The 23,864-nt window shown below is 42.8% G+C and overlaps 1 protein-coding gene across 1 annotated transcript; it reads right to left on the bottom strand.

The window, feature by feature from the left end:
- Positions 1 to 979: 979 nt before the first annotated feature.
- On the bottom strand, positions 980 to 21,866 carry MSRB2 (methionine sulfoxide reductase B2). The gene is made up of 5 exons (XM_036459958.2): positions 21,710 to 21,866; positions 13,205 to 13,305; positions 9,296 to 9,372; positions 2,573 to 2,720; positions 980 to 1,754 (listed from the first exon to the last, which is right to left on the bottom strand). The coding sequence occupies exons 1-5, from the start codon at positions 21,822 to 21,824 to the stop codon at positions 1,650 to 1,652; spliced, it is 546 nt and encodes a 181-aa protein (XP_036315851.1). The 5' UTR covers positions 21,825 to 21,866; the 3' UTR covers positions 980 to 1,649.
- Between the last annotated feature and the right edge of the window lie 1,998 nt (positions 21,867 to 23,864).

Raw genomic sequence — 23,864 nt, 5'->3', positions numbered from 1 at the left:
ATAGCGCAGGGGTGTTGATCTGTGAGTGCCTTGTGTGGGGCCTGGATGAGGTTGGTTGACCTATCTGGAAATGTCTTTTGTGTGAAGTGTATCATTGGGCATGTGGAGGTATTATTGATATGAGAAAATGCTAAGTAACTGATTTACTATCTGAAAAGGGATTTACTATCGGGGAAAGGGAGGGAGGAAGAGACTGAACATAAACTGCACCTATGGATGAGGACAATGGGGGATGGGGAGGGGGCGGAGGATGGGGTGGGAACCTGGTGGGGGGGGGGAAGAAATGAGGAACCTTTGTAATAATATGAACAATAAAGATTGATTTAAAAAAATAAAAAATAAATAAATAAATAAAAGGAGAATAAATACATTTTTCTCACCAATAAAAACAGAAGATTCACCACAAGGAATCATGAACAAAAAAAAATGTAAAAGGAGTTCTTCAGGCAGAGGGAAATAATTATACAGGGAAACATGAAATATCAAGAAAAAATGAAGAGCAACAGAGAGTTGCAATATGCAGATAAATATAAATGATATTGACATGTACATATTAATAATAATTAGTGGGGTTTAAAATGTGTGTAAAGTTAAATACATGACAATAGTAACATAAAATATGGAAGGGTATTCATAGAATTTAGTGTTCAAAGTTTAGCATTCTTGGAAAAGTAAAAAAAGTAATAATTTTCATGACTATAACAAGCATACTGTGATTTCCAAGGTAACTACTAAAAGCAGAATAATGCATTACAAGTGAATAAAGAAAAAATTGAATAATTTTTTTCTTTTCTTCCCATAAAGTCCCAAAGAAAATGATTTAAACATGCCATAGCATATTATTCAAGACTCTCAATTTATAAAACACTTTAGTTGCCACTCATGTTAGTAAAAACAAATGCTTATGACCATGTGATTTAATTATTTTTTGGTGTTTGACTTACGTCATTTTTTTAAATAAAAGAGCAAATTCAAAGACTTAGACAAAAAGCGAACAAATGCTGGTTTTTATTTGAACATTTTAAAGTTTAGTATGCACTTTTACTCACTATTGCTGAAACCTAACAAGATCCCATTAGAACTTATTTGAGGGTCAGGAGATTGGAACCAGAATATTTAAGAGATTCCAAAAATTTTTTAAAGCATCAAGTGCCCCATCCATCACCATAGGTGCCTCCCACATCACAGCTCTTCCACAATCTACTCCTGCGTATTTCTTTCAATGCTGGATTGTTGATTAATCCCTTATTTTCCTTCCACTTTTTCACTCAATGCCTCATGTATATACATCCATGAAGGACATAACTGCAATGGAAAGTTCAAGGAAGTTTTGTAGGAATTTTTGGGCTCACCGCCCATTAGCCTCCTAAAGTCCCCAAAGAGTCATGCCCTCGCACCCCAGGCAGAGCCCACAGAAGTCAGTGGCTGGAAATGGCTGCCCTTCTGACATTCTGTGAAATTCCTCAGTCAGAGCAGGAGTCAGGGGAGAGTTTGTTCCAGATAGATACATTAGAGAGGTTGTGACTTGCTTGGTGCCAGCAGCAGATGCAGCCCAGTTTGGTATTTAAATAAAACAAGTCAGTCACAAGAATTTAAAAAGTGAGGGTGTGAGTGAAGCGGTGGCAAGGGAAAGGGACTCCTGTAGGGAGTCAGGGTCGCCCCGGTTTGAACTGCAGGGCCACACTGTTGATGCAGAACCTCTGACCAGCAGGCCCGGGTCCATCAGGAAACACATGGCCGAGGTGAGCGTCGCACTGCAGAGGAGAGAAGCCTCTGTCATTTCTCCACTGGGAAAGAGATCTTTATGTAAAAGCAGTCAGATGAACCCGAGGGGCCACCCCGTGCTCAACCTCTGTGTGGGCGAAAGTCCACGAAGTCTGATTAAGAGATGGAAATATGCAGAGCACAGAGGTGGTGAACGGCTCTCAGTTTTATCAGAGAGAAGGTGAGCACATTATTGAACTCAGGCCTTGATTTACTCATCCATAAAACAGGAATGAGAATTGTGCCTATTTAAGAGATCTGTTGGCAATTAATTAATATGCCTATAAAGCATTAACACAATTCCTGGATAAGCACTCCTGGATAATGTGGTTGTGGCCAGTGTATTATTATTATTATATTTTATTAAAAATAAAACTATGGTCTACTTATCTGCTTGCCTCCGGTGTTGTACACCACCAGAACATTTGAGCACACAAGCATATGTCACCTGCCGTATCAATCTGTCCATGACACACTGCCTGGTGGGGAGATGCCAAGCACACTGGGCCTTTGCAGCCTGTCCTTGTTCTAAAGAACGTGTAGGGCCAACTCTTTCTTTCTGATCCTGACTCTGCTCCCAGCTCTGGAAGGCTAGATCCAGGACAGGCTTCTCAGAGGATGGGCGGGAGGCTCTTTCTCTTCTCTGCAAGGCCCAGAATGAGGGGAGGGAGGGATCAGAAGTTCCATGAGTAGAAATACCATGTGCTTCAGCGACAACTAGACATGCCAAGGACATGGACATGGGAGCTCTCTGTGGCACGTGGGACAGCATCAGGGAAAACCCGACAGACAGCACCAAGAAACTCACCTGCTTGCAGACAACCTCTGTGCGAGCTACTCCCAAGGAGGTGTCCACGCGTCTCAGGATTCCCGCGTTGCTTTCATCGGAGCCAGACGTGCCGTGGGCCTCAGAAAACGAAGGCCATCCGGTGCCTGAGCAGAACTTTTTCTCAGAACTAAGGAAGACATTCCCAACATGACCATTATTCACACACAAAGAGCCTCATGGGCCCCAACTCATTATTCTATTTGAGCAGATCTGATTCCCTCCCTCCTCTGCCAGGTCCCACGGCCGTTGATATGACAATATTTCCACAGGGATTTTGCCCGCTGCACCCTCACTATGAAAAATGTTGTCCCATCAGTTTCTTTGATGTTAAAGGTTTCCTTCTCAACGTCCAACAAGGAGCTCTGGGGACTGTGTTGCATATTAAGAAACAGATTAAACCCATGTGCTGTAAATGCAGAAAAGGGGGAAATCAAAGTGAAGTAGCAGCGGTTGAAGGAGGGCATATGGAGCGTGGCCTGTCAGAGAAGCGTGAGGTCTGACGAAGCAGCCACTTTTAGCAACAGAAACTCTGGGTCATCTACACACAGAGGCCTGGCTACCTGTGAGCATCCATGGGCTGACCCCGCCACTCCCTGGCTGCGTGGAACTGGGCAAGCTGCTTCACCTCTCAGCCTTCGTTTCCTCATCTGCAAAAGGGGGTTTAACCTACCGTATGGAGGTGTTCTGAGAATTTAAAAAGCTACTTTGTGGAGCATACGAAATGTGCTTATGAAAGAATGTTCGCTGTGATTATTATTTTTTAAAAATATATATATTTTATTGATTATTTACAGAGAGGAAGGGAGAGAGCTAGAGAGCTAGAAATGTCGATGAGAGAGAAACATCAATCAGCTGCCTCCTGCACACCCCCCACTGGGGATGTGCCCGCAACCAACGTACATGCCCTTGACCGGAATCGAACCCGGGACCCTTCAGTCCGCAGACCGACGCTCTACCGCTGAGCCAAACTGGTTTCGGCTGATTATTATTTTTAATTATTGTAATAAGCCTGGTCACTCCAAGTCAGTCACTTGCAGTGAAGTTGACCCTCTGGGGGACTCCCCCAGGGACCGGTGGTGCTGAAGGCTGGGGAGGCAAGAAGAGCGGCCAGAGGAGGCAACAATCAATCTGCCCACCTAAGACCCGCCTGCTCTCTAAGTGCTTTAACGGAGAAACTCCCTGAAATAGCACCAGGAAAATAAATATTTACATTTTAAATGGCAGTGAGATGGCTCTAAGGAAAAAATGAGAAGAAATGAGTTATAAATACTGCAAAAAAAAAAAAAAATGCTGAGCAAATTGAAAAGAAAAATCTGGCAAATCAAATCTCTAGACCAGTGGTTCTCAACCTTTCTAATGCCGTGACCCTTTAATACAGTTCCTCCTGTTGTGGTGACCCCCAAGCATAAACTTATTTTTGTTGCTACTTCATAACTGTAATGTTGCTACTGTTAATGAATCTTAATGTAAATGTCTGTGTTTTCGATGGTCTTAGGCGACCCACAGGTTGAGAACCGCTAGCAGGGTTGCCTAAAACCATTAGAAAACACAGATACTTACATTACGATTCATTAACAGTAGCAAAATTACAATTATGAAGTAGCAATGAAAATACGTTTATGGTTAGGGTCACCACAACAGGAGAAACTGTATTAAAGGGTCACGAAATTAGTAAGGTTGAGAACCACTGCGTTAGACTATGAACAGGGAAGGAAGCTCAGTTTAGAGCATGATTCTTGGCAGAAACAGCTAATATAACGCAGTGATTCTCCAACGTTCTGGTCCCAGGAACCTTTAAAACTAAAAAATTATTGAGGATTGCTGAGAGCTTTTGTTTACATGAGTTATATATATCAATATTTAACAAATTATAAAAACTGATAATTTCAAAAATATGCATGCATTATTAAAAAAACAATAAATTCATTACATAATATCAATAAAATTTTTATGATGATGGTCATATTTGCCATAATGAAACAAACATTTAGTGAAAAGAATTGCATTGATTTACAGTTCTGCAAATCTCTTTAATGTCTGGCTTAACTAAAGGCAACGGAACCTTTATATGGGCTTCTGCATTCGACCTGCTGCAGTGCTGCTCTGAGCGAAGTGCAGGAAGAAGGTGTGGCCTTCTTAGAGAAGAGAGGACCTCAGAGGTCCCATAAAAGGGTCCCAGGAATTCCTGGGGCCCTCAGACCAGGCTTTGAGAACCACAGGTATGACTCTGAGGAGTAAGGGCTTTGTCTTCTGAAAGACTTGGGTGCAAATCCAGACTCTGCCTGTTAAATCTATGTAACCTTGGAAAGTTATTAAGCTTTTTAAAGCCTTAGCATCCTAATCGATAGATTAGTGATGGCATCATTGCCTCACAGGGGTACAGAGACCAGCTGAGATATTTTCTGTATAGCCTAGTGTCAGACATTTGGTACTTAAGTCAGTAGCTAGTATTTTTTAATATCATCATTATTATCCAAGACATTTGAGCAAGTGGGGGTCCAATTAAAAGTGTCTGCATATTCAGGTTGAGTTCTTTGCAATCCTTTTGTAAAGGTTCAGAAATATCCATCCATGCCACTCTGGCCCAGAGAGAAACACCTCAAAGTATCTTATAAATATATCCTTTCAACTCTCAACATTATATATAAACTAGTGATTAGTAAAGGAATTTCTGTGGAGAATTATGAACACAATAAATTTTTTTAATGAATGAATCTCAAACTAATAAAAAGTCACTTAAAGTATTTTATGGGAAACAATAAACCTTTATTGATGCAATTAACAGAATCTGGAGATTTTGCCAAGTAATAAGAGAGGGCCATCATACATAATTTAAGACTGAGAACCTAAAGATTAAGGCCAATTAGAATTCTAATATACATAATGAAATAATTAGCAGATTATAAGGCCCACCCTTGGAAAACTAAAACCACTCTGGATCACTGCTTCTCATACACTCTTCCATTATTCATTTCTGAAAGTTCTAAAGCCTCCAAACCAATAGCACAGGCATCTGGTGATCACTGACAACCCTAGTAGTATCTTAGAAAAATTTCTGTTAACTTGAAAGAATTTGAATTTTTAAAAAGGGGGTTTTAAACAATATTAGTTACTGGCAACATGAAGGACATCAGCTGCTACATAAAAAGGAAACTAAGTCATAAGCACTGGCTGGAGCATTGGTCTGTGCACTGAAGGATCGTAGGCTCAGTTCCCAGTCAAGGGCATATACCTGGGTTGTGGGTTTGCTTCTTACTCAGTCAGGGTGTGGTGCATGCAGGAGGCAACCAATCGATGTGTCTCTCTCACACTGATGCTTCTTTCCCTCCCTCCTCTCTCCCTTCTACTCTCTCTGAAAAGCTATGGAAAAAAATATCCTCAAGTGAGGATTTAAAAAAAGAAGGGAACAAATATCAGGCTCTATTTTCTCCTGAGATTTATGACCATGAAATATGACCACAGTAAATTTTAGTACACACTTCCAAAACTGGTGTCTGGAGGGAAGGAGAAGGAAGGTGAATGGAGGGGGTAGGGAGGGGGCAACGTCACAAAGTGACAGTCTGGAGTCCCCAGGGCAGTGATAACATCCTGAGAGTGTTCTTGACCCTGGGAAACCCTGATTGAAAGGTCTCTGATTTGGAGAGTCAGCAGGTCTCCCAGAATCTGCACCAGATTGTTTCCATGTGAAGGCAAGTCTGCAGGCAGCAATGAACCCATCCACCCAGAGGCAGTGGTCCCACATCCACTTGACTCTAACTATGTAGCTGTGGTTGGCCATCTTTTCACCTTCTTTTGACTCTGTACAAATATTTGAAGGAATGTGTGTTTTTCTCTACCCCTACTCCCTATTATTAAGGCTGGTAACTGGGGACAAAGAGAGGGGGAAATAAGAGGCAAAACAAGAATAATTCCCAAGACTAGCTTCTTAAATGGGAAGCATGTTCAAGAATATAGTCTTCATTTATAGGTTCTCACTAATCAGAATACATTCTCAAGAATGCCTCATTATCAGATCCACTCATGTATATAGTACTAAAAAGGATCTATCTCTATCACTGCTAATGCTGCTGTTAGTATTGAGTGCTTGGCACGTGTGAGGCATTGCTCTGATGCTCTTACATGTCTTAACTCATAACTCAGTTAATCTTCCCAATAACTTTATAAATTCAGTACTGTCACCATACTCATTTTACAGGTGAGCAAGTTGAGACAGAGAGGTTAAGAAGCTTGCCCAAGCCTTAACTGGTTTGGCTCGGTGGATAAAGCATCAACTTGCAGACTCAAGGGTCCCAGGTTTGATTCCAGTCAAGTGCATGTACCCTTGTGGGCACATCCCCAGCAGCTGATCAATGTTTCTCTCTTATCGATGTTTCTAACTCACTCTCTCCCTTCCTTTCTATAAAATAAAATAAAAATCAATAAAACATATTTAAAAAATAAAAGAAGAAGCTTGCCCAAGATCATAGGGTAATGGAGCCAGGATGTACATCTTGGCAGCCTTATCCACTCTGCTACACCATAAACACAGGCATCGATAAAAATATTCTGGAACCTAAATGATTCTTATGCATCTATTCTTATTTCTCTTAGTCTTCGCTGCAGCAGGAAAATGGAACAGAAACGAACTCAAAAGTCCTTAAAACAATAAAATAAAAACTTTCCAACTAAAATTAAGTGATCGAAAAGAAACAAATATGATTGGCAAACTGACAGTTCAGGAAACTGGCCACCTGGTAAACAGGCTTTTGGAGAATCGTCTGGCTTGTTAGTCCTGCTTTACTATGTTAGTGACCTGGGGCTGGTCATTCAACTTCCTTAACTTGGACTACCACTGTGATAATACAGTAGCCTAGCCACATGTGGCCTTACTGATTAGTTAAAATAAATAAAATAAAATAAAATAAAATAAAATAAAATAAAATAAAATAAAATAAAACATTGTTTTTCAGTGGCATCAGCCACATTTTAAGTGCTCAATAGCCACATGGGATTAGTGGCTACCATACCGGATGGAACAGATATAGAACATTTGTATCAGCAAGTTCTACTGGACAGAGCTTTCTGCTCCGGTCTCCTGGATCCTCCCCGCTCCTACATTCTGGGAGTCCATGCCTGAACTATGTGGTGAGTGGATGGTAGGCACTGTGTAGGAAGAAGGTCTCACCTTTACTACTGCACAAACTAGATCACCAATGAAGTAAAAAAGAAGAAAAAAATGGAGAATGTTCTTACAAGGATGGCTTCTATCTAACCTTTTGTCTTCACCCTGGCCAGTTTTGCTCAGTGGTTAGAGTGTCGTCCTATGGGCTGAAGGATCTTGGGTTGGATTCCAGTCAAGGGCACGTACCTCGGCTACAGGTTCTATCCCCAGCCCTCCACATACAGGGAGGTGTGTGTGGGAAGCAACCAGTCAATGTAGCTCTATCACACTGTTCTTCTCCTGTCTTTCCCCCTCCCTTCTATTCACTCTTAATAACCAACAGAGAAAAATAGCCTCACGTGAGGATTAACAACAAAAATAACAACAATCTTTTGTCTTCACAGTCCAAAGACAGAAACAGAACATGTCTTTTTGCCATAGAGTGACAACGCCGTCCTTGATACTTTTACAACATGGTTCTTTGGCTTAAAGCGGGTTGGCCCTCTCAAGGTCCTACTCCTCCTCTTTAATGGGACCAAAGGTCATGGCATAATTAATGTCTCAGAATACGCACCCGTTACTGTGTCAAAATTAACCTTTGCCTCTTAGTGGTCCCAGGCCATCCTGGTCTGACTGCCATCTTAGATATCTCCTCACAGGCTACTGACAGAATGAATGGATCTGGGCAAAGGCCTGCCTTCCATGAGCACAAAGGAAAATCAATCTTAATTGTTCCTCATTCTTGAAGGCCGGTCTGGCTTTCCAAATTCAGCTCACATTAGCAGGAAAACCCAGTCTGCTCAAAGCCCAAAGGGCAGAATGAAGCACTGCCTAATGGAAGACTCACAGAACTGGCTTGATTTATATTTTATTCTAAACCAATTTAGGGTTGATGCAAAAAGAAAACAACATCTTTGAAGTTCTGAAAAACAAGACTTCAAAGATGTTTTCCTTTCTTCTCCGCTGAGTCTTCTTTTTTTAAACTGTTTCCTGCACGTCTAAACAAAAAAGTCTTTGTTGAGAGATTTCAGATCCTGATTGACTTAAAAGGGGCTTTGAAATCAAGGGACAATTAAATTTACTTTCAGCTACATAGAAGAGGCATGGTATTCACTACTATCAAGCATTGTGGGGAATCTGTCCTCATAAAATTCTACATTTTCTAAATTGGATTATAAACCCATTTTCCCTGGGAGAGATATAGTTTTAATCACATGGCCAAGCAAATACTATTATGGTTTAGATTTCTTTAAATACTTTCCCAGGAACAAACTAATAGCTTTCTCTTAAGGTGCCCACCAAGATTTATTATCTTGCTATTTCTCAATGATACAGAAAGAATGAATATAGGCTAAGAAGTCTTGTTTACTGCTCTAAATCCTAGAAATAATTAAGACGAGCAAGTATCTGATACAAATAGCTCTCCTTATAGCAACTATGCCAGACGAGAAGGACAATTAAAAACAACACGGGTACGTTTTCATTCAGGGCCTCAAATGAGGCAGAGCTGAAGGACCTTAGAAGTCTGTTGCCCTTCAGAATCGCTTGGCCTTTGATCTCACCTGAAGAGGGGGCTGTCACAGCACACACAGTGATACATTCCTGTCTCCTTGTTGTTCAGGTAGATCCCACTGAAAGGCTGAAAGACAATTAGACCCATTACATTCAGGTTTCTCATAACACCAACAGGAGATAATACAATAGATTTAAATCCGAGATGAAGTTCCCAAATAAACGACTTTATGTACTAATTTGACAAAGTGCAAATACCACCAGAGAGGTGATTACCACATCCCCAATGAAGCAGCCTGCGGGCTTATTTACAACCCAGACTTTAATTGTGCCAAATATTCAAATTATGACATTCATAATGCCCAGTATTTACATAGCACCTTTCATCTGGGGACATCAAAGTCCATGAAAAGGGGAGAGAACAGTCCTCTGGATTGTGTAAGATTTCAGTCTCCATTTGAAGAGTCAAGAAAACAGGAATATAGCTTTCTGTGAAAACACTTTGAAATCTCCAATTAAAGACTGAATATAAATGCATAAAAAGTATCGCTCAGTGAGATCAGGATTGTGCCTTTAATATGCTTCTCGTAGTGTGCAGGACACTGCATACTTAATAAATGTTAAATAATGAGCTAAATTCTCCCAGTGCCTAAGTGACGACTTAGATGGAACTGCTATGCTCACTGTGGCTTCAGAGTTTGTAGGTTTTCAGAGGTCTCTTAAGAGGAGCACAGAGCCTTGAAGCAATGAGTGAGCCGAGTCAATGTTTTATTAAATGTTATTTTACAAAACGAATCTCATTGTTTTTTGTTGTTTTCTTTTTTTTTAAAGATTTTTGTCCAATTCTTTTTGTCAAGGAAAATTAAAGAAAAAGTAACCCTTTCGCTAGCCAACTATGAACCACTGTCTCATTCTATGGGATGGAAGCGAAGCGGAAGTACAGAATGGCTCACTGAGCCACAGAGCTGACTCAGGAAATATGTTGGACTCTTCTGTGCACTCTCGAGTTCTCAACTCAACAAGTTCACAGGTTAAACATTCAAATTCCCTGGAGTGGTATTAACAGCACATTTCCAGGGAGCTAAATAATGGACAATTTCAAATAAACCTACTGAACACACCATCTGCCCACGCCTGGATGTTTTCCCTCTTTAAAGTCCCTAAATGTCGTAGCTGAAGAAATCTGAACCGTAGTGACCCGGTGGTTCTACGGCCCACCCCCCCGAACGCTCGCTCCCAACGTTGGTGTGAATGAGCATCTATCATCAGGAAGGAGTTTTACATACCTCCCACCTCGGCTGAGAAACACAAGCCCAAGTGCTCCCAATCCTAAAGCTGATCTAGAAAAACCTACTCATAGGATCCAGATAACCTAATAACATTAAAAATATAATTTTGGCCCTCGCTGGTTTGGCTCAGTGGATAGAACACAAGCCTGCGGACTGAAGGGTCCCAGGTTCGAATCTGGTCAAGGGCACATGCCTGGTTGCGGTCTCTAGCCCCAGTAGGGGGCGTGCAGGAGGCAGCTAATCAATGATTCTCATCATCGATGTTTCTATCTCTATTTCCTTTCCTATCTGAAATCAATAAAAATATATTTAAAAAATATATAATTCTGTAATTGCATCATTACAGGGACCAGCTGGACAGAGAAGGTAACAGAGAACTGGTATTATAGGTTGTTTTTTTTTTGTTAAATGAAATGAAAAGGAAGCCCCAGCTGACATATTAGATGAAACGACATCTCTGAGCTGCCTCCTTGCCTGATTTCCTGACGTCTCCCTCTCCCTTTCCCAATTTCATACAAACCACAGCTCATGTTTAGGGCTAAATTCAGCTTCCATCTCAATTGTTCATACTTCTCTATCCTGCCATCTCATCCCCCGGCATCTCCCACTGGCCGACCTCAATCAGTAGCCAGAGGGCAAGAGGGATGGTTACTCTTCGCAGTGCTCAGAGCAGGTAAAGCCAAGTGGAGAGCAGATCTGGAGGCCACACAGAGGCCTGCATGAAGCCTTCCTTCTACTGATAGCTGGCTTTTATTATAGCTGCTGCTCACCCAAGCTGTAAACTCCTTCACCACACCTAGCAGAGTGCTGGCACGTGACTGCTGCCCAATAAAAACACGTGGAACTCAATGCTAATTCTGAGTCACAAAATAGAAAGCTTAGATGTTTTACTTCTCTTCCCTATGAAGCCAACAAAGGCTTGTATTCTAAAAAGTTACACGTGACGATGGATCAAGTGAAAAGGATTTATAACATTAGTTAAAAGTAATGGATGAGGCTCATTTTGTGAAATGGCCACATGCACAGAACATAATGTACCATCTGCCTGAGAATTTCACAGATTTATTCTCCTAAACATCTGGCAACTCGTCTCCAGGCTCTGCAAACACTCCACACTCTGCCTGGGAGCAGGGCGGGCTTACAGTATCCTGGGAACATACACGACTACCCAGAGCATCACAGGCTCCCTGTGCCGCCGGCAATGACGGTTGAGTACAGGCTCTTTCCCAGGAAAGGCTTTATTAAAACACCGCCCACAGGAAGTTTTCAAAAATACCAGTCTTTCATGAAAATCTACTGGGATCTGCTGGCCTGTCTTACGACTGCAGCATAGGAGGAGTTGAGGGTGAGACCATGATTATAAGGCCACATGCAAATGGACAGCTACTTGAACTTCGCCGGGAGTGCTAAGGTAAAGATATACTCTACAACTTTGCAAAAACCACTGTGCTGTGGTCCTTTAAGGGGTCTGCTTCACAAATGGAAGCATCTAGTAACATGTTCAATACTTATATTCCAGTGCCCCTATTTGGGTCTAAGACAGACCACTTGCTAAGAAATGCAGGGCTGTAAAAATGATATGATAATAAGGAACCACTGAGGCCTGTTCTCTCAGGAAATGTATAATGTTTCCATCTCTTAGTCTTCAGTCACTTAACTTTCAGAAAATTTATTTTTTATTGCCAGACACCATGCTATGTGCTAGGAATACATCAACAATAGCTAATGCTGCTGAAAACGGTTTGACTCGGTGGATAGAGCATCGGTCTGCGGACTGAAGGGTCCCAGGTTCAATTCCGGTCAAGGGCATGTACATTGGTTGAGGCAAATCCCCGGTAGGGGGTGTGCAGGAGGCAGCTGGTCAATGTTTCTCTCTAGACATTTCTAGCTCTCTGTCCCTCTCCCTTCCTCTCTGTAAAAAAAAATCAATAAAATATATTTAAAACAAACAAACAAACAAACAAACGCTAATGCTATGAAGGAAAAGGGCTGTTAAAGCCAACTCAGCTTGGGTCTGAGAAAAGGCTTCTCTAAGGAAATGAAATATGGGCTGAGAGCTGAAATATAGGTCTGAATGAATGGGGGGGGGGGTGTTGATGAGAAAGGAGAACGCAGAACCCAGGGCGTTTGAGAAGTGAAAGGTCAGGGTGGTTAAAATGCAGAGATCGGGAGGTAAAAAGGCAGGATTTGAGGATGGGGATGGGAGGTAGGGGTCAGATCCCTTAGGTTCTTGTTACCTATTTAAACACTTTCCTCTTTGCCTTCAAAGCAGTGGGAGCCACGGAAGGATTTTGAGGTGGGGAGCGATGTGATCAGATTTGCATTTTGAGAAGATCTTTTGGCTGCAGCTGTGTGGGAAACAGCTAGATGAGGAGCAAGAATGGCTGTGAGTAGAACAGTCAGAGATTACTACAGTCTGACCGGCAAGCAAGGGTGGGAATCTGGGCCAGCAGGAGAGTGAGCAGGAGGTAAGTTGGGAGGCAGAAGAGACGGAGGGTGGAGAGTGACATGGCCCAGGGAAGTTGTCTGGTCTCTACAGCTGGATGGACAGCGATAGCCTGAGAACGAGGCAGGGGCCCGGGTCTGTCTAGTAGATGATGAGGAGTTAGGCTTTGTGATTAGATCTATCCCAGGCCTGCAAGCAGAAAACTGTCCGTCAGTGTAGCTTACCGGTTCAGTTCCTTTTTCTCTGGTGACATAGAACTGCTCGGGGGTCAGCTTCTTTCGCCACTCACTCTTGGTGAGAGAAGGCTCATGCTTCGTAAGAGACCCTGTATTGTGAAATGAGATTTTTTTTTTTTTTATTAAACCAAAAAGGCATAATGGCCTTTTCTTCCTCAGCCTGTCTCCTAAAGGGCACTGTTAGTCAGCAGACTAAGTCCGTCCCTCCCCTCCCACCCCTTCATTCTTCGCAGGAACCAGAAACTCTGGTACAAAATGCTTTAATTGAGTCATTAGTTTAATAAGAAATGAGTAGAAAGTAGAGAGCCAGTTTTCTAGTCTCCCTAGAGCACAGGAAACTAAAGAGGCGGCTGAAATATGAAATAAGGCCAAGTAAATTCTCCTCAGGTACCTAAGGGTAGAAATTGATCCTTCTTCCATTACGTATGTTCAAAGGAGAAGTTTCTGCCAGGATACATCTGGGAGTTGTTGAGTGATTGGAGAGAAAAGAACGTTGAGCTAGTGGATTATTAAACTCCTTTCCCTTGCGGGTTTACAAAGCTATCTCTGCATTTGTTTGGCAAGGGAGGTCTTTATTAAAAAATCTTTTTGTGAGGAAAAAAGACTCCTATTGCATATACTCCTGAAAGGGAAACTGAGACCCGCCATAATTTACTCTAATGCTTCACGGTTTTTGTTCACATTTTGTTTCCACTCTTCTACTCTCTCTGGCTTCTATCTTACTACTTCTATCCCTATGGAAATATAACTCAATTACACATAGTTTTTCAGGAACTCATCTCTTGGGGAAGCAAAACAAAATGTATTTATGTGACAATAATTACTGGTCAGTGGCTTTCAGAGTTATCAGGCAGGATGCCACGTAATAAGAGGAGAAGGAATGATAAAAATGTTTAAGTCGCCATTTTTGCAATCACCGAAATAATAACTGATTCAAGTAAGAATCATCAGGGGATGCCAAACTCCCTAGGTAAAAGACTGTTGAAGAATGGAATAGTCAAACATTTTCAAAATATGATGCCAAATATTAATTATAAGAAGAAGATATTCCCTGACAATGGAAAAGTGAAGAAGTCACCACCTTAACCAAGTAAGCCAAGTTAGCATTAGCAACAGCAGGGCAAGCCCACATAATGTGCCTTGCGTGTGATGCACTGGGGACACACCACCCCCCAACCCCTCACAATCCCACCCCCCCACCCCCAACTGCACTGAATCTGTTCTGGGACAGATCAGGAGGACTTCTAAGCAAAAGTGTCCCTAGGAACACTTCATCCCTATCTCCTTTACTTCTCGATAATACTGACACTCGATCATCTTTCTTTTGGGGTATATTCTATTCCATTGGCTTCCATGACACCAAATTCTCTTAAGCATCCAATTATTCCCTTTCAGTATCTTTACTCAACTGCCCCTCCACTGGTCACCTCTGGTATCTTGGTGTGCTTCAGAGGACTCTATCTGTCCTGCCTCTTGGGTGCTTTTATCCATCTGGTAGCTTCAAGGCCCCAAAATATATTTTTCTCCCCATCCTCAATCTCTCTGCTGAGCTCCAGATCCATACACAGGGGTGGGAAAAGTACAGTTGTGGGTGACATTTTTTGTTAATAAAGGTACTATAATAATCATAATCTGCATGTCTTTTTTCCATTCGAACAACTGTAAACCCACTTTTGCCCACCCTGTATAATCGACACTTGGATACCTGTACTAGGATGTCTCATCTCAAGCAACTTGCACAAAAGGCCTTTATGTACCTCCCCCACCCAACCCAAATCTGCTCCCCTTCTCACATGTCTAGCCCAGCATTTAAACCAGAAAGCCAAGCCATGACCCATGATTCTTCCCTTTTCCTTGCACCAAGCCCTGTTGGTGCTACTTCCTAAATAACTCTAGATCCATTCATTCTCACTTTTCTGCTGCCACCTTGCATTAGGCCACCATTACCTCCAGCACAGATTATCACAAAAGTCTCGTTGGTATGCCCTTGCCCATCCTAACCACTTCCTTTTTCTCACTGCCCCAAACTGTTCAATGCAACAAAATACACTCAAGTTAAACTCCAAACTCCTTAATGTGACCTCAAGGCCCTGTGTTTGGGCCTAGTTACCACCTTCAGCTCCTCCCTTCCACAGTGGCTCCAGTTCTTCTGAACTGCAGTCCTCTGAGTCCCCACAACTTGTCCCAGTGTGCCCAGCTTTTTACTTGTTGGTGAGATGGAGTCAAAACTTCCAAGATCCTGCCGAAACCGGTTTGGCTCAGTGGATAGAGCATTGGCCTATGGACTAAAGGTCCCAGGTTCGATTCCGGTCAAGGGCATGTACCTTGGTTGCGGGCACATCCCCAGTAGGGGGTGTGCAAGAGGCGACTGATCGATGACTCTCTCTCATCGATGTTTCTGACTCTCTATCACTCTCTCTTCCTCTCTGTAAAAAAATCAATAAAATATATATTTAAAAACACACACACACAAAAAAAAACTTCCAAGATCCTTATGTTCTGGACCAGAAACTGGAGGCCTTCAATCTCTGGTCTCAGTTTACATGGTAATTCTCCAGGAGACCCTCCCTGAACACCGCCACCCCTTCCCCAAGTCTGGGCTGCAAGATCCTCTTCTGTGTCCTTCCTGTAGACTATTTAGTCACAGTGATGGGGAGCTAATTTGTGTGGATGTCTATAAAGTCTACTGAGTCTAAAAAGCAGTAAGATAGAAGCCAGAGTAGAAGGTGAACTTCTGAAAGAATTGTCTTTGATTATTGTATCCCTAGTAATATATTGTAGTGCTTTGGCATTTAATATTCATTTCTTCATTCATTCAGTCAACAAATATTTATAGACTACCTACTGTATGCCAGATACTATTCTAAATGTTAGGGATTTAGGGATAAAGAAAACAGATAAGAATTACTGCCATTAGGGAGTAGAGGTAAAATGAACTAAATAAGTAAAGGACATAGACCTTTAGGTGATTTTCAAAAATCACAAAGGCAACACAGAGAGTGAGGATGTGTGTATATGTGTATTTATGTGTGTGTGTGTGTGTGTATGCACATGTACACACACAACACACAATTTCCAATAGAGTAATCAGAGAAGCCTTATTAAGAAGATGACGTATCACCTAAGACTTAACGAAAATGAACAAACATGCCAGGGAAATATGTACAAGAAGAGCACATAGGCAAGAGGAAAAACAGGTGGGGGCCTGGCATGCCTGATGAACAAACAGCAAGGAGACCAGAGGCACTGGAGTGGGGTGAGCAAGGGAAGGTTAGTGGGAGTGAGCACAGAAAGGCAATGGAGCCAGATCAGCTAGGGCCTTGACAGCTACTATAAAGACATTGACTTTTATTCTGAGTAAGTCTGGAGGTCACTGAAGGTTAGCAGAGGCATATCATGACCTAACATTTAAAAAGAATTAGTGGCTGACATATGTTAAAAAAAAAAAAAAAAAAAAAAAGAAGCAGGGAAAAGGCTGAAGCTGGGAAATCAGTATGAAGGTGAAGAGTAGGTAATGGCTGAGAGACGGAGAGACTGGGCCAGGGTGGGAGCAGTCGTGCTTAGAGTGGTCAGACCCTAGAAGCAATCTGGTGGCAGAGCAGGAGGACGTGCTGATGGGTCACACAGGGAGGATGAGAGAAAGAAAAGGTCTCAGGCCACTACTCCAAGGCTCTGGTCGTGCACTGGACAAAGGGGAAACTACAGAAGCAGCAGGCGTGGAAGCTTAGTGTTAGAGGTAAGTTTAACAATGTCAATTAGATATTCAAACGGAGAGGTCAGGCAGGCAGTTGGATACACAAGGATTTAGAGTTCAGGGAGAGGCTCAGGGTAGAGATGTATACTTGGGCCTCCGCAGCATTAAGATGTATTTAAAGCCCCAAGTCAAAGAGCACAGACAGAACAGAAAGCCCAAGGGCTTAACTCTGAGGCTCCAAAACATGCAGGCTGAAGAGACAGGGAGGAATGGACAGAGATGGAACGGAACTGAAAGAATGCGGTGTCCTGGCTTCTAAGTATTTTAAGAAAAATGGCATAATCTACTGTGTTAAAAGACCAAGAAAGAGACGAATGATAATTGACCACTGAGTTTAGCAATGTGGAGATCACTGGTGATATGAAAAGGAGGAGTGTAGGTGAATCTGATTGGAATAGATTTAATAAAAGAAAAGAAAAAGGGGGAGGGAGATGGTGTCTGGAGGAAGCTGGAAAGGAAAGTCAGGTCAAGAGCATTTTTTAACATGAGAAAATCACAGTATTTCTAGTATGTTGATGGGACTAATTCAGTGGAGAGGATAAACTGATGACTTAGGAAAGAAAGGGGATAATTGTGGAGTTATTTTCTACCTTGATTACACCAAATATGGAAAACAATTAAATTGAGAAAAATTTACTGACTACATAAGCTTTAGATAACTTTTCAAGATGATAATACAGGAGTTTTATGAAGCACTGCAAGCTTAACTACCCACAGAATGGTTAAAACATTTTAAAATCACTTTAGGCTGGGTTATCAGGTAGAGTTGTTGTGTTACTACTTTAAGAGCAAATGGGATGAGAACTAGTTTAAATGGACGTGAATTATTTGCTTAAGCATAAGGGAAGTAAAAGGCATTCCAGTTTAGACTACTTAGAAGACTGGTAGATGGATGGGTAGAACTACATTTTACAAGCCTTTAACCAAGGGCAAGATGCTAAGAGATGACCAGTGCCAGTGTGTCAGAGTGACCTAAGCTGGGAAGTGTCACACAAAGGCCACCCCAGAAGGTGAAAAAATGTAGAGTTAAAACAGGCTTTGCTAGTGAGAACGGAGACATGGCAGCCTCTGGCATTTTGTCTCTGTTTCTCCTTCTAGAGCACACGTGTCAAACACAAGGCCCTCGGGCCAAATCCGTCCTGCCAGGCCTTGCAATGTGGCCCGCACCTCGCTGTCATCACTGCACTCCGCTGCGTTTCCATCACAATGACAGTTTATGACTGTTCAGTAAACCATTCGGCCCGTGATTTAGGCTGGATTTTAGATTTTGGCCCCTTCTCTGATTGAGTTCGACACCCCTATGTGTTCTAGAGCATAAACTCTGGTCTAGCAGGGAATTTATGGGATCTGAACCCTGACTATCACTGACATCTACCAAGGAGAGGAGCAACAGAGCGCCTCGATGAAAACTTTCCTTACCCTTCCAATACCTGTGCTGCCAGGCCACTCCACGTGCATTCTCTGGCAAAGATCTTGCATTATTTCTATGGGTAGCAAAGTAGAGTGTCAACCTTTGGTATTAAGGTTGGAATTTATAGTCTGTAGAGCTGCCATTATTTTCCTAGGTCCTTTTGGGGAGGGAGTGGGATGGGATCGGAGGAAAAACCCTATTGTCTCCTGGAAGCATGGCCCTAGTGTCCTTCAGCATGCAGTTCAATATGACAGGAACACTGGAAAGTGGGAACTCCTGAAGGGCCAGGATCAGTGGGATTCCCAGGCTTCAACTTTGAACCTAAGGCATGAATCCTGTTTGAGCTCCCAGCTCCGCCCACACCATCCCAGCTCTATGATTTACTGCCTGTTTTCAGACACTCACCTTCTTCCCCTGCCCTAATTGTTTTTAGTTTAAAATACATATTTTAAAGTCTTAAACAAAATGATTACTCCTTCATCTAATACAATAAGAAACCACATTTCTCATGGCTCTTCTAATCCTTATCTGTATGTACCGTTCACGCTACCACTGTGCGGAAAAGGTTTCACTGATGGGTATCGATGTTCAGACTAGTTGATGAAGCACAAATTCAAGCACCAATGACACCACATTTTGTAGCCAATCTGCCAGTGTGGATGACTGTCTCACGGGGAACAGACTCTGCCTTGATAGCCAAATGGCAAATGGCCAGCTGAGCGCTTTCAGATCAGGGTGTATGTGGTCTGCATCACGGCAGAGGTTTAAGCTGGGTGTTATGAACTGAACGGTGCATCCCCCAACCCCCAAACACACTTCATAGGTCCCAATCCTGTCTCTCAGAATGTAATCGGATTTGGAGATAGGACTTTTTATAGAGACGATTATGTTAAAATGAGGCCAATAGGATGGACCCTAACCCAATATGACTACTGTGTCTGTATGAAGAGGAAGAGACACTAGGGATGTCTCTTAGACACAAAGAAAGGCGCTCTGCAAAGGAGCCGGGCCTCAAGGGAAACCAACCCTGCTGGACACTTTGATCTTGGACTTGCAGCCTCTACAACTGTTAGGAAATACATTTCATTGCTTCAGCCACCCAGCCCATGGTATTCTGTGATGGCAGCCTGAGCAGAGGAATACTCTCTTTGTGCTGTGTGATTTGCACAGGCTAGATTTCTCGTTGGCCATATGTTCCATAAGGGGGACCTTGATTTTCTCATCTTCAAGCAAGCACACTCTTGCTCTTACGGTGACCCACTGGTTACCTCCTTCTGGTTTTGCTAATCTTTCTGGCCAAAGATGCTACACTGCCAATTGTCACACATGAGCCAGCCTCATTTCAATAACTACTTGTTGAAACTAAAAGAAATTATTAGGGACTGGGGGCAAAACCAGCCTAATCTGTAGACGTAACCTTCTCTTCCACCATAGTGACCGGACCATTTTAAACTTTGGCCCAGGTGGTCTCCTGGCAGAGTAGCTCTAGGAAGAATGCTTTCCTGAAACAACAGATTGTTTTCTCCAAAGACTCCTAACTTTCCTCTTCAATGTGTTCTTTCTCAATCTGGATGACAAAATCACAAGGGCCTTGCCTTTTGTCTATCAGAAGTCCTCCGGAGAACAGTCCTCTGTCACTTGCGGTATCTTCTCATTTCTATTTCCCTCCAGCCATCTTCAAGCCCACAACATAGGTCAAATGTGGACTACACTTCTGTCTTTCCATTTGTCTTTTCCATTTACTTATGTAAGCATAACTAACATTTATTGTGTGCTTATTGCCAATTACTGTGATAAAGCATTTTAAATTATGTTTCCCGTTTGTTCTGTACAAAACCCCATTATTGTCATTATCCATATAATAGAAGAACAGGTTTAAACTTACCAAGCTTAAGATGTGCCCAAAGACATAACCAATAAGGAATACTGTCCACACCGAAGCCTGTTAATCATTTCTGATGGATTTAATCGTTTTTAAAGCTTCAAAGTCTGTTGAGCTTTCTTGGTTTATATAAGCATTCCTTACCTGTAGACATTTAGGTTACAGCCAGTTTCTGGTTCTTAAAAGCAGTGCTCTTAAAACATCTTTGCGCACATAGCTTTGTCCTTTAGAATAACTTCCATAGACAAAACGCCTACGAGGGGATGTCTGATGAGTTACACAGTTCTACCTACCTACTGGCGTCTGGCCAAATTTTAATGTTGCTGAAAAGTTTCAGACCCAAAGGCAATTCATTAGGCTGTTTCCGACAGCACCAAGTACATTCATAAAGGACACGTTTCTGCTGAAACCACCAGTGGTCTGCAAACTGCGGCTCTTGGGCTCCTTGAGTGTTGCTCTTCCACAAAATACCACCTGCGGGTGCACACGTACAGTGCGACTGAAACTTCGTGGCCCATGCGCAAAAGTCGGTTTTCGGCTCTCAAAAGAAATTTCAATCGTCGTACTGTTGATATTTGGCTCTGCTAACTAATGAGTTTGCCTACCACTGTATCAGCCCATAAAGGGAAGTAAGGAGAGCGCTAGCCTACCATTATGACGTTTCCATCACTGGTGGTTCTCAGCAAACCAGTGCGAGGCACACAGTAGGCAGGCAACAAATATGGTCCGATTGGCTAATTATAGGCACCAATGGGTTCTGAAGGGCATAACAGGAAGTCATGTTGGATTGGCTCTACTCCATAACACTACATTTTTTAAAACTTCCAGGAATAAAGAGTCCCAAGTGAGGGAGAACATTTTCAGCGGCGTTCGGTATCTCTAAATGTCCTCAATGGAGGACACAGAACGGAAGTGGATTCAGAGATGGCCTGGAAGCCACCCCTTGGGGGCCACGAAATGACCAGAAAACAGATCTGAAAGAGTGAAATGCAAAGACTCCCCGAGGTGCCAGAGGCGCCAGAGGCACTTTGCAAAATACATACCCACCTCCCTCAGTCTGCCTCTCTGCCTCGCCCCTGACAAAGCCCGGCTCTCAGTTTAGGGGTTCGGGCTCTCAGCCGCGGGCCCCCCGGGGCCTGAAACGCCCAGAAGCAGAGCAGGAGCCAGTCCAGGGGAACCGGGGCCGGAGCGCCGCTTCCAGGGCGCCCCCGCGGCCCCACGACCAGCGCCAGGGGCTCCTGGGCCCGAGATTTGACGCAAAAGAAAGTTAAACGTGTGCCCGTCCCGGGCGGGGACCTATCGCTTTCCTCCCGTCCTCAGGCCCCCCCGCGGCCTCCCCGCGCTCACAGCCGTGTCCGCGCCGGGCCCAGCGCCCGGGCGCCCAGGTCGCGGGAGGGACACGGAAAGCCCGAGAGACGGGGGGCGGCGGCGGGGCCCGCGTCCTACCTGCGTCCCCGTGTCCCGCCCGGGCGCCGAGGGCGACACCGGCAGGGCGGCCTCGCACAGCCCCGGGGGGCGCCTCCCGGAGGAGCAGCCGGAGCCGGCGGAGGAGGAGCGCCATGGCCCGGCGTGCGCAGGCCCCGCCCCGCGCCGCCCCTCCTCGCCCCGCCCCTCCTCTCCCGGCCTCCCGCCCCCTCCCTCCCTCCCTTGGCTCTCCTGCCCCACCCCTGCCCTCCCCACTGCCCCTCCCCTTCGCCCAGCCTCTCCTTCGGGCCCTGCCCCCGCTGCTCCTCCCCTGGCCCTGCCCCTGCCCCTGCCCCGAGCCACCCGTGCCCACTCCGCTCCGCCAGAACCCACACGCTGGCCTGTTGGCATTTTCCAGAATTCCAGATAAAGGGAACTAGAGATTGGTTTGCATTTTCTTGACTTGAACATAAGTGAAATCATAGGAGACATATGTACTACTATTTGTAATACTTATTATTATTGTTGTTGTTGTTGTTGTTGTTGTTGTTGTTGTTTAAAGTATTACAAATAGTAGTACATGTCTCCTTTTATCCCTATACTTGATTTTTGTCTCACTTCTTTCACTCAGCATACATATTTCAACACATTTATGGGTTGTTGTTTTTTTAGCGTAAGTTGTTCATCCCTCGTTAGTGCTAATACTCCATTGATGAATATCCTATGAGTATACCAATACCACAATGTACTTGTATTTATCTAGTCGCGTGCTGGTAGACAAGTACCTTGTTTCCCGTTTTTCCTCATTGAAAATAAAGCTGCTGTTCACGTCTATGGACAGGTGCGTGCTTTTCTCGGGTAAACACCTGGAAATGGAGTGGGTCATAGGTAAGTGTAACTTTTTAAGAAATTACAAAAAAAAAAATGTCACACCAGCAGGTGTGAGAGTTCCAGTTCCTCTGCATCCTTGGCAACACTAGAATATCCTGACTTTTTATTATTATTATTATTATTATTGTTGTTGTTGTTGTTGTTTAAAGTATTACAAATAGTAGTACATATGTCTCCTTTTTTCCCTATTGACCTTCCCCTGACTTTGACAGTCTGATGCTTCTCTGCCTCTGTATTTGTAGCCTTTCTAATAGTGTGTAGTAGTATCTCATTGTTTTGCATTCTCTAATGATGTGGACACCTTTTTTATATGCTTATCTACAGTGGATATATTTTCTTTGGTGAAGCATCTGTTCAAAACTTTTGTCCATTTATTATTGGGCTGTTTCTTATTATTAACTTCTTTATATATTCTAGATACAAATCCTTTATCAAATATATGTATTACAAAGGTTTTCTCCCAGACTTTGGCTTAGTTTTTCTGTCTCCTAATAGTGTCTTTGATGAAGTCCAGTGTGTTGTTTTTTTCTCTTTTATGAATCATGCTTTTTTTGGGGGTGTGGGAGGGGTATCATATTTAAGAAATTCTTTCTAACTCAACTTCCCCCCCCCCCCCCATATTCTAAGTTTCACAGGGTGTTTTTGTTTGTTTGTTTGTTTGTTTAATTTTATATTTAGGTCTATGATCCATTTTGAGTTAATTTTATATATACCAAAATTTTTTTTTTCTTCTTGTTCTGTTGTTTTTGCATGTGGATAGCCAATTGTTCCTAAACCATTTATTGAAAAGACTACTCTTTGTCCACTTAACTGCCTTTGAATATTGGTCAAAAATCAGTTTTTCATCCATGTGTGGGTCTATTTCTGGATGTTCTTCTCTGTTCTGTTCATCAGTTTGTCTCTCTTTACAGCAGTGCCATAATATTCTGATTGCCGCACTTGGAATCAGCTAGTGTCAGTGCTGATTTTTTTTGTTTTTTCCCAAGGGTGTTTTGGTTACATTAGGTATTTTGTATTTCAACATAAATTTCAGATTCAGCTCAATTTCTACAATTTTGATTGGGATTGTATTGGCTCTTTCCATAAATTAGGGGAAGATTGATATAATAATATTGAATCTTCTGTTCCATATAAAAGATATGCCTCTCAATTATTTAGCTCTTCTTTAATTTTTCTCAGCAGCAGTTTACAATTTTTGGTGTATAGGTTTTACACATTTTTGACATATTTATTCATATTTTTGATACTATTGTATTATTTTTTATTTCTGGTTATTTCTACATGATAGTCAGTGTCTTGATCTTGT

The sequence above is a fragment of the Pipistrellus kuhlii genome, unplaced genomic scaffold, assembly GCF_014108245.1.
Source record: "Pipistrellus kuhlii isolate mPipKuh1 unplaced genomic scaffold, mPipKuh1.p scaffold_m20_p_1, whole genome shotgun sequence".
Lineage (NCBI taxonomy): Eukaryota > Metazoa > Chordata > Mammalia > Chiroptera > Vespertilionidae > Pipistrellus > Pipistrellus kuhlii.
Note: the sequence above shows the minus strand (reverse complement) of the source record. Positions and strands in the feature narration are given on the sequence as shown.